Raw genomic sequence first — 15,225 nt, 5'->3', positions numbered from 1 at the left:
GGGGGTCCCTAATGACTTATGGAGGGTCCGGGACCCCCCCAGACCCCCCTCATTTCGAACCCTGTATATATATATATATATATATATATTTTTTTTTTTATAATTAGGCTGTGAAGCATACACATCCCAAAAATAACTAATAAAGGTGTCTAAAAAGATCTAGTATAAAAAATAAAAAAACAGGAAAACAAAGAACATCTGTGAAGCCAAAAACCTCGAACCAGCAGATGGACGCGCAACCTGTGTAAACAAAAACAAAGCAACCTGCAACTTCTGTTCGCTTAAGATCACAGATCGTAAAGCGTCATTCATAAACAAAAGAAACGAGCGCAACAACCGCTTTTAAAGCGTTCTTTATCCAACACTGAACATTTGCTCCAGTATTTCACCAGGTATGTGCTTTCAGCATGTTGTGAGCGTTTCTTCCAAAGAAACAGAAGGGAAGTGAATGGAGCCTGTGACGGAGAGAATAAGAGCAGTGTGTGTGATCGTACCACACAGGTCATCCACAGAGCTCTCCTTTGTGAAATTCATTATTAAATAACTCATCTCTAATCATGGGACAAGAAGACTATTTGTAAAGGGAGTTTTTGGAGACCCCTTTCTACTTATCTATTTAGCAGGACAGAGTGTGCATTCAACCGTCTGAAAACTAGCACTATCTCAAATCAGACGGCTTGTTTGTAAGAGACATTTGCTCTCAGTCTGGCCGACGCTAGCGTGCCAAAACCACAACAGCCACTCTCGGTGTAACATTATAGCGTGAAGTCTACGATGCTGTAAAGCTGAATTCATAAGCAACGGGAGTATATCTGATCCGCTCTTAACAAAATAACATTACTGTTTAATATCAAGAGTCCTTCCGCCACCAAATATGGATTTAAATCTATACGGCCACACGCTACTGGGTTTATTAGTCGTTTTAATGCATCTGTTCTCCTCCTGGGCAGCGGCTGTGCAGTAAATGGCACGGAGGTTGCGGGTCGCTCGAGGAGGAGAAACAAATGGCAAATCTTATGGCTCATTTTAAGCACGCGACTCCAAGGTTTGCACCGGCACCGAGGTGAGGCCGGGCGGAAATTGACAGATGACGGAATGGGATCTGAATGATAAAAAGAGTCAAGCTGCTACCAGGCAGAATCAAACATGGCATTATTTTGTGTCTGACTTTAGCCGAAAAAAATGGTTCCATGCGGGATGTTCCTGTATGGTAGTGAATGAACACTAGGGCTGGGGGGGATGATGCTTGTCTGAATGACTAGCTGTTTAATCTGTGTTAAGCTTCACCCAAATAATGTAAAATTCTGTCATCATTTACTCACCCTCATGTCATTCCAAACCTGTAAGACTTTCGTTCATCTTCGGAACACAAATGAAGATCTTTTTAATGAAATCTGAGAGCGTTCTGTCCCTCCATTGACAGCTACGCTTAAAAAAGTTCATAAAGAGATTGTAAAACTAATCCATATGAATTGAGTGCTTTAGTCCTAATTTTCTGAAGAGACTTGATTGCTCAATTACGTATACAATTATTATAAGGTATATTATTATTTAAATACACGCGGCTGTTTAAAAGTTTGGGATCGGGAAGACTTTTTTTGTAGAAAATAACACTTTTATTCAACAAGGACACATTAAAGTGGCAAAAGTGACAGTAAAGGCATTTATAACATTACAAAAGATTTCTATTTCTAATAAATGCTGTACTTTTGAACTTTCTAGGAAAAATAAAATGCATCACGGTTTCCACAAAAATATTAAGCAGCACGACTGTTTTCAATGTTGCTAATAAGAAATGTTTCTTGAGCAGCAAACAGAATTTTTCTTTGATGATAATATAATTTCTAATAATTTTCTAATATTGTTTGTTTTGTTAAGAATCTTTTGTTTTTAACTCAAGTGGTCCACAATGTGAAGCTGCACCTACACAATCTTTTGGTTCGTGTATAGAGTTAAAACATTTTTTTTTATAATAATAATTTGATCTTTGATTTGTAAAAAGTATTTACTGGATTACCCATAATAGGCATTGCAACAGGGTTATTAAATATCCAAACCTAATTTTTCATTGAATTTCCAGCATAGTGACAAACACTGTTACCGTGATATAAAATGACTCACAGCGTGAAATAAGATTCTGTTTATGTGTATACTGAGTTTGTGAATCACAGTAAGTCGGCCACTTGCCCAGGGCCTTTACGTCTCACGGCCCCAGACAGGTGCTTAAGAGCTGCCCTCCTAAACACCGAGCTTCCATTTCTGAGATGCGTCTGTCTTGACCTTTAATGAAATTATCAAGCCTCCCATTCAATTATGACATGAGGCACAAGATAAGCGTCGCGTCCGCGCAGCAGGTGGACCTGACCGGACTAATCCTACAATACTACACATATAAGTGCTTGTGTTCATTAGCTTGTACCTGCGAGAGCCAGGGCGCGGAGTTAAAGTGATTACTGCCAATGTGTGGACCTACACCGAGCCAAATGACACCGACAGCGACCAGCAGATCAATGCAGTGGTAGCAGCTTCATTCCTGCTCTGCACCTTATGGCCGATCATCACATTAAAGGGATAGTTCACCAAAAAATTTAAATTCTGTCATCATTTACTCACTCTCAAGTTGCTCCAAAAACGTACGAGTTTCTTTCTTCTGCTGAACACAAAAGAAGATATTTTGAAGAATATGGGTAACCAAACAGTTGATGGGCCTCATTGCCTTCCATAGTATTTCCCCATGCTATAGAAGTCAATGGGGCCCGTCAACTGTTTGGTTACCCATATTCTTCAAAATATCTTCTTTTGCAATATAAAAATGGCAGCAAGTTGAATGGTACAATGATGCCAAACGTCACTGTAGTCAGAACCACATAAATCCAAATATCTTCACTGACAGCTCGCAGAAAGTGTTTAATGTGGATACATCAAGAACATTTGCCCATTTATAACAGTCTAAATTTCTTACAGGCAGAATAGAGGTACTTGACCCAAATTTTTCACTTAAGTTTCCATTACTTACACTGAACCAGAATCCAGTCCTAATCATATTGTGATCAAAAGCAGCCACGTTGGAAAGTCTATAAGTGAAGGTTCACCTCATGCTTGGGTGCGGTACAGTATCATTTTAATGCCAGACACAATTACAGTGTCCCACTAACTCCGCTACAGCACAATCCACACAGCTGAATCGGCCCAAACGGAGCCTGACGTTTATGGGTCTTTGGGACTGAATCAGACAAAATGTCAAAATTAAACAGCGCTTTTTAATAACTCCAGTGACATTTCAATGACATTTTTAGCCAGGTGAAAGACTTGAAATCAATAGACTCACTCTAAACACAGTTTAAAGCATAAAACGGTCATTAATTTGAAGAAATCGGGACCATGAAGTCTAAGAAACACAAGAGCAAAAAATGGATGATATTAAAAAGCATCATCACGGCATGCAAAATCACTTAAAGACTAAAACTTAAATTTAAATGAAAACTGAAAATATAAAAATAAAAGCTTATTCAAAATGTGTATATATAATGCAATACTATTGAGTAATTACATGTATTATTACCAATAAATCACAAACTATTCCTCTACCAAACAGGCTTTTAACAGTTACCAAACAATAGCAAGTGTGTGTGTGTGCCAACATATCAATCTTAAAGTAGACCTTCAGAACATTATACTTTAGGTCTTTAGAAAGCTTTTTAGTAATTGATGAACTGCTAAATGCTAGCGAACACAATATTAAGGTGGCCTAAAAAGCTGCATCAAATATTTAAATGCGGCAAATTTAGCAAGTGCTCAGATGGTCCAAACACGTCAACATGAGCGCTCGAGAAATCATCATCCAGCAGCCGCTGTCTGTCGCTGCTCCACCGAGGAGAGCAACACATCTGTTACCCACGTACAAATCAGTCGTCTAATTAAAAGAGTTGAGCAAGACTCCAACTCCAACAATCTCCCGGCCTCGCTCTTAATGATACGGACGAGTGCTGATCAAGGGGCTTCGTTATCAAGCGCTTGTAATGCATTGCAGGTCGACGCTCCCGCGGCCCGAGATACGACGCATCCCTCCCCGCCTCGTTCCGTGACAGCGGATTTACGGCAAACAGATTTAGCCATGATCAAACGTGGCTGAGGGCCGAACCCGCTCGTAAATCAGCCTCCCGGCCATTTCCCCGCCCGCGCCACGCTCTTTTGCTCGCCGTGAGCTGATTTATCCCGCTAAATTAGCTCCAATTTCCAGCCCAATCGCACTTGGATTTGAATACAGCAAAAATGAGGCACAAAATGGCAGATGGAGCGAACCGTTTTGACCTTTAATATGCATTCGGGTCGGGCTGCTTTCTGAAGTCTCCATGCTCTGAAGACAAAGATGCTAACATGGCGAAATACAAAAGCTGAGGGGAAAAAAGGCAGGTGATGATGAAGAAGAAATTCAAATACTTGCAGCTCATGCATGATTATGAGGATTAGAGTGACTCAGATGATGGTGCTCATAAGAAAACCTTATATTGTGTGTGCCGCGGCACACGGTTGCGGTGAAACACGGGGATTTGACGCTTTTTAAAAGGCATTAATCAATTTGAACACTGAGACAGGGACACTAATCTGCCGGATTCAATCATGCATCATACGACTACGATTGGGTGCAGAATGAGAATTTTCACCCTGGCGTATTTATCTTTATAAAACATAAATGTGATCACACCGGAGCACGGGCTGCATGTGTAATAGGATCCGCTTCTTCAAATAAAAATTGCACAATTGCATTTGCAATAGTGCACTAGCACAGGCCTACTACTCTTACTATATGCATGTATATGTGCTATTATAAAACGGATATTTCCGGTCCTTGATTCTGATTGGTTGAGCCGCGTTCTAAGTTGTTGTAAATTTCTCTACAAACATACAGTATACCTGTGAGTGACCTCATTACATTTGTATTACTGTGCCACTGCATCTAAAATAAATATTTTTATGGACTAACCATTTTATAAAAGCAATAAGCAACGTGAAGCCGTGGTTTACTGTGAATTTAACAATGCCCCGTAGCCGTTCTAAAATCACTGTAAACCACGGCTTCTTGCTTTATTTGGTATGCATGGAAAACCAATGTGTTGCCAAAATTGCCAATGTGTAATTGACAAGAGCACACTGCAGAAAATACTGTATCCCACCATGCAATGCGTTTGACCTGACCTTCCAATTTAAGTGGGATGAACAACCTCAGTGTCATGCAAGATCATATCCAAGTAGAATCCAAGATTTCTTTTTTTTTTTAAACAAAACTATAATATGTGATGTCTTTTAAATTACATATCGCATTAGTGATGCAAATTATGGTAAATTAATAATTTCCCTTTGTGCTTTCAGTTAGCATGATAACAGATTAAAGAGAAAAGCTCTTTTGTTTAACAAGAATAAGATGATCGCTGCATCGGGATTCGGGACAGGATTTTTCACGACACCAGAAATAAATCTTCTTTTTGATTTAGAGTGCCAATAGACATCACAAACACAAAAATATTAAAAATACATATTTCCATGATGATAGCCCACATGCAACGTAAGGTAACATCACAACACTAGCTGTTTCCATCCATTTTTCAAATGTAATTTATGTAAGAAATCCACAATATCACAAAAACAATTATGAATAAAGCATATAAATATAAAACATTTAAATTATGTTTCTACCCCATATGTTCAAGAGAACTGTAGATAAATTAAATAATTAATTAATTAAAAGTAAAATCGAAATAAAATAGATTGCTTGTGGTTTAGAGACAAAATGTGCAGCCAATCATCTGAGTGAATTATTCAGGTCACATGCCTTTTTATCAACGTGCATTATCTAGGAATAAATGCGTTTTTTATCAGTTTATGCACATGTCTTCTAACCAAATGAATTTAAAAAAAAAAACTCTTGTGCAAAAATGTATGCAATTTGCTTAATTTGTGCTTTTTTAGTTCAAAATTTGCTGACAAATATATGGATGAAATCCTAGCTCATGGCATACAATGGTTTGAAATATTTACAGTGGAATAATGCCTGCGGTTTCCCTATTTTTAACAAATAGCATGAAGTACACAGTGTAGTATTCAGTATACGCTGAGCTAGTATTCCATTCCTAACACAGCCAATAACTTCCTCCTTTTGTGAGTACAGGAAACCCAAGGTCGAGGGGACGAGAGGTCAGCGCAGGATGGGCCATTTTGGTGATATACTACAGCTACCTTGAGATCCTTTTAGCTGCTAAATAGACTGTACAATAAACCAACATAAAAGAGCCTGATTAAGGATTCAATGGCAGACACGTACATCCATTTGTGCGTGTAACACACTGATATACAGACACAGATCGCACACATGCACACGTTCACATTCGAACTGCCGGCTCGGCAAAGGTGTTCCATAAAAAAAAAAAATCCTGACAACCTTGGGTTTATTTCCCAATGGTCAGATTATCTTTTGGCCGTTTCTGCTAAGGTTGAGACTGCAGAAGCCCCGCGGCTCTGTGACCGGCATGTGAAGAGCACAGGTGCAGGGGGAAATAGCTGGCTGTATTTATTTTCATTTGCCTTTGCACTTGCTGCTAAATATCTCGGTCGGCCGGAAATGGTGCCAGGATACCGGTTTAAATGCTTGCTTGTAAAAGTACAACAGGAGGGAAAGAATTCCTGCTAGACCAGACATGGATTACTGCAATTGAAAGCCACAGGCACTAATGCTGTGCAGTGTTATATACTGATGGGACGTAAAATTAGAACTGTACATTGAGTTTTGCTGCCATGATGCTAGACTGTTAGAACCTAGAGTCGGAAAATAAAGGCATTGTTTACCCAATTTTTTTTATAATTTCATAATTTACTCACCCTCAAGTTGTTCTAAACCTGTATGAATTTCTTTCTTCTGCTGAACACAAAAGAAGGTATTTTGAAGAATATAGGTAACCAAACAGTTGATGGGCCCCATTGACGTACATAGTCTGGAAAAGATGGGGCCCATCAACTGTGTGTATAACAGACATTCTTCAAAATGTCTTTTGTGTTCAGCAGAAGAAAGAAATTCATACAGGTTTAGAACAACTTTGAGGAAATTTACCCTTAAAATCTGCCTATTCAGTTCGTGATGTGTTGTGTTGACGCCCATTTCCTTCATTTTAGAATTTTTCCACCAGCTCTGCGATTGGTGGTCCAGCTGTGAAATTACAGAGCTCTTACAAGCAATAGCAAGTCAATGAGAGGCTAATTTTAAATGACAGGAAAATTGACCAATCATAACGACCCTCAAAAAAAATAAAACCCCTCTAAAAATGCTAATAAAATAGCTAGCTTCATTCGCTATGGGAAACGCAAATAATGGAGGAAAATGTTGCAAATTTATTATCCACACCGTTTTCAAGATGAACTTTTAAAGAAAAGCTGTAGTTAATCGGTAAAGGCTGACCTACACCAGAGCTTAAGCCAAAGCTTTTGAAAGCATTTCAACCCCAGCAATTATAATCGATACCCCTGTATGACAGCATCAAAGAAGCTAAAGCTTTACTGCTGGAATTGTTTGCTGTTTGGGTCAGTTATTCAAAATCGAATAGGAAATCACGTGACGTGCCAACTGATTTTACTCTGCCCGCCGCTGCCATTGTTTTAAGCTTTTAAATTGATAAAACAGTCATTTTTCAGAATCTGTACATTTACCAACTAAGCGAACATTGTGCATATTTGCTGTGATTCTGTATAACAGTAACAAAAATTCCCAAATCATAAGTTTATTACTGTCTGTTACGTTCATTTAATCGGCTGCTGTGAAAATGCCATGATCTCTGTTCGCTGTCTATGATGTGGAAGGGTCTGAGCGCTGTCATGTGTCGGCTTACATTACATTTTGTTGGTTTTGTGTGTAATAGGTTTTGCAACCCGGCCAGTTGTGACCATATTCCGCTGAAATGCACACATAGGGCTGTGACGGTATTGGATTTTTTCTTACCGTGGTGAAGAAGCAACAAATCACGCGGTTTGGCAGTTAAAAATAACATTATATCATTTAAACATAAATATGAAACTAAATATGTTTTCTTGAATGACTACAACATGTAAAAGTAAAGAGAAATTTAATGTCGGAGCGGAGTTTGAGCGAACGCCGTTTTACCGGTGAGCATGTGAGGGAGAGGTGCGATTTTCGAATAATTCCCAGCGATCATCGAATATTATTTTTGCTTGAAATGCCCATCCCTAGTATCCATAAGTTTTGCCCAGTTATTTACGAGATGATGCAATAGGCTATTTCGTTTTTGCATTGAAAAATTCGAATCGTTAACACAGGCTAATAAACATAATATTAGCAATAACATAAAAAAAAATTTATTTCTATAACTTTGTTGCTTTTTCGATATCTTTTAAGTTTAATAGGAATTATGGAACAGTTTTTGTCATCGTTTGTAACCAATTTTTTGTACAATAAAATATTCAAAGTTTGAACAAGTTGCGTTTGGACGAGTGCGTTCCTATCCACGGACTGTTACCTGAAAAACAATGTCTAAAGAAATAGGAATCGAAGTTTAGCAAAACTCACCAGAACTAAGCAATGTTGGGGCATGTTGAGCTCGCTTGTTCTTTCTCTTCTTTTGCTAGCTCTGCGAGAAAGTCATCACTAATGTTCTGTTTGAATAATGTCATCCGGCTAGCGCGCGCCTATACCACATAAGAGAAGTATCACTATAAGCACTTGCAATTAAAATCTAACTCCAACTGTTTACGTTATGCTTTTGTCTTTAATGCCTGTGTTTGTGTGTATGTAATTGAACATTATCTGTAAAAAATCGAATTAAAATACAAAAAAAGAAAAGTGCGGTGATAACTGTGATGACCTCAACACCGCGGTAGGCATCTCATTACTGCGGTAATGCGGTTATCGTCACATCCCTATGCACACACTGATTGTGTGATGATGCAAGTATCTGTAATGAGGATTTAAGGATAATGAGGATTTATTACATTTTGTTTTATTTTGGTGATAACTCTCAAACTCACTGTGCTGATTGCTTGTATTTCTTGTTTACTTTTTTCCCAATGAGGGAAGGGGGTGAGAGGGCCAATGTTAAAGAGTCTCGGTTGGCATCGCTATACATATTGTGTTCTGTATGGCTCAGGCCCCTCATTGCAAGATTATTTTTTACACCCGTTTCATTGGCATTTAGGTGAAAACTGTGTGTTAAATGTATGACCACAACAATAAGACACTCATTTTGAAGTATCATTCAGGTCTGGGAACTTTTAAGAGATCAAGTTTAGCATTACTAAGTATGAGAAAATGTAATAGGCAATTAAAGGCACTTCTTTTATAGGTAGGATGATTCAGAGAAACTAGATTGTAACAAAACTCTTCAGTGTTTTGACTCCAGCAGTCCAAACGACATCCCGACTGACTCAACTTGCAGCCAACTAGGGACAGGAAGCACTAAAGACTCATGGGTGATTTCCGTACAGCTTGAAAAAAGCGGCTTGCCGTCTCTTTTCTCTTGCCAAAACAAACAAGCCATTGCGAGGGGAGATATAGAGCAATTACCCAGCCTCCTCCTGTATTCTCTACACCACATTATAGCAGGTAGCCCAACACTCTGAAAACCACTGTACACAATCACCACAACAGGCCTTTCACAGACCGTTTAAAGAGAGATAAATGATGCTTTTTGTGGCTAAATGAGTTATATGTAATCATCTATTCATATGCCAAAGGAAGATTAGAAATTTCAGTAAAAACACATTTCGTTCTTGTGCCAAAGCCAGCATGTTCAAACACAATGCCGTTTTAGAAACTAGTATGGTATTGGGCGCTAAACCAAAATTACCTGTACTGTATTTATTCTTAATTTCTTTGAGCTCATATACACAATATCAAAATGTACACACATCCTGACGAATTCCTTCAATGATTCAAACAGATAATTACAGTCTTTTTGAATTATCCATTAAAAGAGGTTAAAAGTTTGGGGTCAGGTATTTTTAAATAATTAATACTTTTATTCAGCACGGGTGCATTAAGGGTGCTGTTCTTTAACTTTTTATTCAAAGAATCCTGAAAAAAAAGTATCTTATTATCTTATCTTAAAATATTAAGCAGCACAACTGTTTTCAACATTGATAATAATAAGAAATGTCTCTTAAAATGAGCATCAAATCAGCATATTATAATGTGACACTGAAGACTGGAGTAATGATGCTGAAAATTCAGCTTTGCATCACAAGAATACATTACATTCTAAAATATATTAAAACAGAAAACAAAAATTGGAATAATATTTCACAATATTAAAGTTCTTACTGTATCATTGATCAAATAAATGCAGCCTCGATGAGCATAAGATACTTCTTTCAAGAACATTTACATTCTTACAGATCCCAAATTTTCAAATGGTAGTTCACTAGCTAAGAGTTTTCCGTTACAACTCTAAAATAATTATTTAGAGAAAATTTTGTAAACATTAGAAATGAATAAAAATACATTTAAATACAAGATCTTGTTTTGATGACAATTGTGGCTAATATATCAAGTTTTCGCTCTTCATTTTTAACCCATTTTGCTAACTGGTTGAACATCAAGTTGTAAAATATACTTTTAGTTCCTGATATGAAATCTATTCCACTGATCACTTGTAAGCACATAGAACTGAAGTGATACAAACAGCAACATTAAGCTTGCAGGTGTGTTCAGTCATCCGATTCTGAGGAGCAAATTCGAGTTTTCCCTGCAACATGAGCTAAATCCCTCCACACTTCCTCTACAGCTACTCCACGTCTCCTGTTTACGGAGGAACAAACAGTACATGTATGAAATAAAAACCAGAATCTGAGCGAGTCTCGTACACAAACCGTTTAGCATTTCATCCTGACAGAATGTTTGCAAGAAAATACAAACATTACGATTTCCCCACATCTCTGTTTATTGTGATTTGCGGTCAATATGAAGGCCATATGGATGAGGGAGCGTCTTTGCAACATCATATAATCTCCATCAACAAACAGAGCTGCTTATTATCAGCATGACCACAAGCGCAGTTTTCTGTTTATTAACGGCGAACAATCGCACAACTCAAACTCAATCTCCGGATGTATCCCTGTTTCCAAACAGTCTGATCTGCAGCGATCGCACCGGGGTTTCGAGAGGTACATCAGGACATGTTTAGACACAAACTCCTGTAAATAATCCGGAACAAGACGGCTCCCACATGACTGACCCCTGCTCCCTCATTCCGACCGGAGAATGGATGCGATCGCATTTATATTCTCCAGCTGGGAGCTGGAACGGCGAAAGCACACAAACTGTAGCATATTTTCCTCCCCATCTACCTCATTTTAATTATGATGTCTGCTGAGAAAGAGCCAAGTCAGCTTCTCAGAGCGATTTCATCAGCCTCACATTTAATCTAATTCCTTTAATACTCTCAATGAACTGGAACCTAAAGCCGTTGCAAATAAAAGTTGAAGTTCCATGGGATGACCTAATATAGGACACGTATCAGGCCGGTAGGCTGCTGAGTAACGTTAAACTTTAATGCCGACTGGGTCTCTCTCTCACTCTCTCTCTCTCTTTTCATACACAGCTTGAACTATTTACGACCGGCCTAAAAAAACGACTCCACCCTCTCGCTTTGGCTCCCCCGAGGTTCAGTGTGCATATATGGGCTGAAATGCTAGCTATGAACGAGTCAAGCTGTTGTTTGAGGGGAAGAAAGAAAAAAAAAAGTTAGTAACTTCTGTGGAGAACCATCATACACTCACCAGTGGGCATATTATTCTTTAAACATCCACAGCTGTTGCCTGCTCTGGTCTGGATGAGTGAGTCACAAGGTGGTGCTTTTATTATGGCTTTGTTGGAGGTTTGTGTACGTGTTGGAATGAAGAGGAAAGGTCCTTTCTTTAGGTTGCAATAATTAAAGATAATATACACTCACAGAAAAAAGGTACGAAGCTGTCACTGGGACAGTACCCTAATGTACAAAAGCGAAAAGGTACATCTTTGTACCTTATTTACTTGTGTTCAAAAACAACTAGAAGGTGCACAATGCAATGGAACATAATGTCTTGAAATGCGTGGTACAAAATTACTGCTTTTAACTTAAGACACTGTCCTAAAAATGCCTTTGGGGGAGAGGATAAAAGAGGATGGATGGATGGATGGATGGATGGATGGATGGATGGAGAGAGAGAGAGAGAGAGAGAGAGATAAATGGATGGATGGATGGAGAGAGAGAGAGAGAGAGAGAGAGAGAGAGAGAGAGAGAGAGAGAGAGAGAGAGAGAGAGAGAGAGAGAGAGAGAGAGAGAGAGAGAGAGAGAGAGAGAGAGATAAATGGATGGATGGATGGATGGATGAGCGAGATGGAGAGAGAGAGAGATGGATGGATGGATGGATGGATGATATTAGTTTTCACAGTGTTTTGGATCATATAAATGCAGAAAGCAGACTTCTTTCAAAAACATTTTCTAAATCTAAGTTCTGCCTCTCCAAATTGTGAAAAAGCTAGTCAAAAATTATGATATCTCTCTAGTATTTAAGTCAACATAAAATGAAAAATAATAAAATAAAATAAAAACAAAACTGCCCCCGTTTAGCTTTTTAATGCACAGTCTCGTTCATAAGATGCACATTATTTTTTATTTAAAAAAGTTTGCCTTTGTAATCATGAAAATGTAAAAAACTTGCTCGACTTAAATAATAAAAAATTCATAAATAAAAAGAAAACATTTTTCTTCTCTGCTGATGTCACCAGTCCATCTTACTAGTTCAAATCCAACAGCTATACAAATATGTCATAGAAATCACAAATCAATCAATTCCCAATGGATAAAAACAATTCTCAAGTTCTTGCTGAATATCCTGTTTCACTCTTAGAAACGCCACTTTACAGAAGTAACACACTGTTGACTTTGACCTTCCAATGTAGTACATCATCACTGACGGATTAGAAGAATTCGTAACCGATTAGTCAGTCAGTGCACTTCAAATATAAGCAAACTCCCTTGAGCACATCTTCACCATATCACTTATGACCATCTATCACTATATTCCCAAACAACCAACTCCAAAAACGACACCGAAAGCCCAGGCGCTGACGATATCTGCGTAAAAGACAGCGGTAAAACACACAGACTGGTTATTTCTTACCTTCTTGAGGTGGCCACTGCGAGTCCCCACGAACACCACCGAATAATCTCCGTATGTGTACGCAGCCACGGACGCCATCCCGTCAGAGCGGTCGTCGAACAGAGGAATGCCCTCAATGACCCTCAATCCTCCGAGAGGCTGGTTCAGAACCAGGCCGCAGAAATCATCACCAATCTGCTTGGGCTACGGGACAAAAACAAACAATGAAGAGTAATTAGTTATTATTAATAAGATTGCTTTTGTGTTCATGTTCTGGCCTGAAATGGGCCATGTGTAGAAAAAAAATAGACACTATGGTAAGAAGTCTGAGGGTACATTAAATTAAACAAATTATAAAACTGATATATTGTAAACAATGAATGGTGTAAAACTAATATGAAATATTTAAGATTCAGTAAAAACAATTACATGATAGGTTAGCGAATCTGTTACAGTGATTAAAAAAAAAAAAAAAAAAAAAAAAAAAATCACAAAACAAAAATAACAAAAAAAAAATAAATACAAAATAAATACAAAATAATATATATATATATATATATATATATATATATATATATATATATATTTTTTTTTTTTATATATTTTTTTTTTTTTTTTTTTATTATTATTATTATTTTTATTATTTTATTTTTTTTAAAGAAAAAAAGAAAAAGAAAAGAAAATATAGCCGTCTCGTTAATCTAAAATTATTAGTTAAACCATAGTGGCCTTTGTTAGTGCTTTTAATTTTGGGGACATTAAAGGTCAGTAAAAATGCATAAAGTAAAAACTGATTTGTGGCCTGGATTAAATACTTAAATGTATTTACTTATCCCCCAAAAAAAAAAAAAAATCTAAATCAAATACATCCACACAGGCAAATCCTAAGACATAATATCCATAATTTCCTGAAGACAAAGCTTTCTCCAGCTGTTGTCAAATCACAGCATCTGAGACAGGAAGAGCCTGCTAATAGATCAGACAGAGAAGAGCCACCCAAACAGAGGCTGTGAAAGTGAGCCCATGGGGATCAGACCAGGGCCTGGCGCGCACCGACCGGTGAGACATGACATCATCCTGCAATCTACCTCACTGTCAGTCCTTTATCACTTTAGATGTGCTCTCTCCCGAAAGAGGCACCATTTGCCCTCAGAGTGTCTCTGAAAGGCATTATTTCAGCGGATTTTAATGGCTGTCCGCTGACACAGAAAATCACAGCATGTCATTTCACCTCAAGGAAATGTCAGAAGAGTTATTCAAAAATCAATTGCGTTAACTAACATCTGCAACATATCAATCGTCCAAAATTGATGATGTCATCAAGCAGCCAACCTAGTTCCCCGGTTCATCCTGGAGGTGAACTGTTGACTCATTACCAGGTTCTCAGAGCTCCACGGAACACACAAAGCTCTTCAATCTGGCAAAAGAATTATAATAATAATAAAATAAATATGTAAGATTCACTAAAAACAACAGCGTCATGTAGGGGTTACCGACTCTGTTATTCAAAAATCAATTGCGCAAACTAACATTTGCAACATATCGATCGGCCGAACGATGATGTCATTGAGTACCCAACCCAGTCCCCCGGTTCATCCTGGAGGTGAACTGTTGACTCATTACCAGATTCTCGAAAACTGACTGAACACACAAAGCTCTTTAATCTCGCTTCCTCTGGACCCCGGCCCCCAACGGCACACACAAAAAATCTGTAAAGTGCAGCACGAGGTCAGGATGAATGATATCAGCTCAAACAGCAAGACGCTTTGCGGCGGTAATGACAAACACAAAGGTGCCACAGCAACAGCTGAATTTTTTGGCACCTTCCGCCCGAATTCTTCCGAGGCGATGGGCATATAGAGAGCGTGCCGTTGAATGATGATTTGGGGGTGGGGGGTGGGGGGGTAGGCTGGTCGAACGGCTTGTTTTTGCGCATGCATATGAAGGGTAAATGTATTAAACGAAGCATGAGCTTGCGGCCGACACGCAAGCTCTCATTATAAGGGGAGGTCTGTTGCCGTGCATGAGAACAAGCTAATAATCCCACGACAGCCGCAGCGCTGGAATCAGGAGCAGATTTGCATC

At 38.4% G+C, this 15,225-nt stretch overlaps 1 protein-coding gene across 1 annotated transcript in view; it reads right to left on the bottom strand.

Moving 5' to 3' along the window:
- plxna3 (plexin A3) overlaps positions 1–15,225 on the bottom strand; it is a 160,351-nt gene that overhangs the window by 128,480 nt on the left and 16,646 nt on the right. Inside the window, exon 3 of the mRNA XM_084389361.1 lies at positions 13,162–13,344. Coding sequence (XP_084245487.1) covers positions 13,162–13,344 — 183 coding nt within the window. The remainder of the gene's footprint in view (positions 1–13,161; positions 13,345–15,225) is intronic.

This window comes from Rutilus rutilus, assembly GCF_951802725.1.
Source record: "Rutilus rutilus genome assembly, chromosome: 19".
In the NCBI taxonomy this organism is placed as follows: domain Eukaryota; kingdom Metazoa; phylum Chordata; class Actinopteri; order Cypriniformes; family Leuciscidae; genus Rutilus; species Rutilus rutilus.
This window is presented reverse-complemented; position numbering and strand designations above follow the sequence as displayed.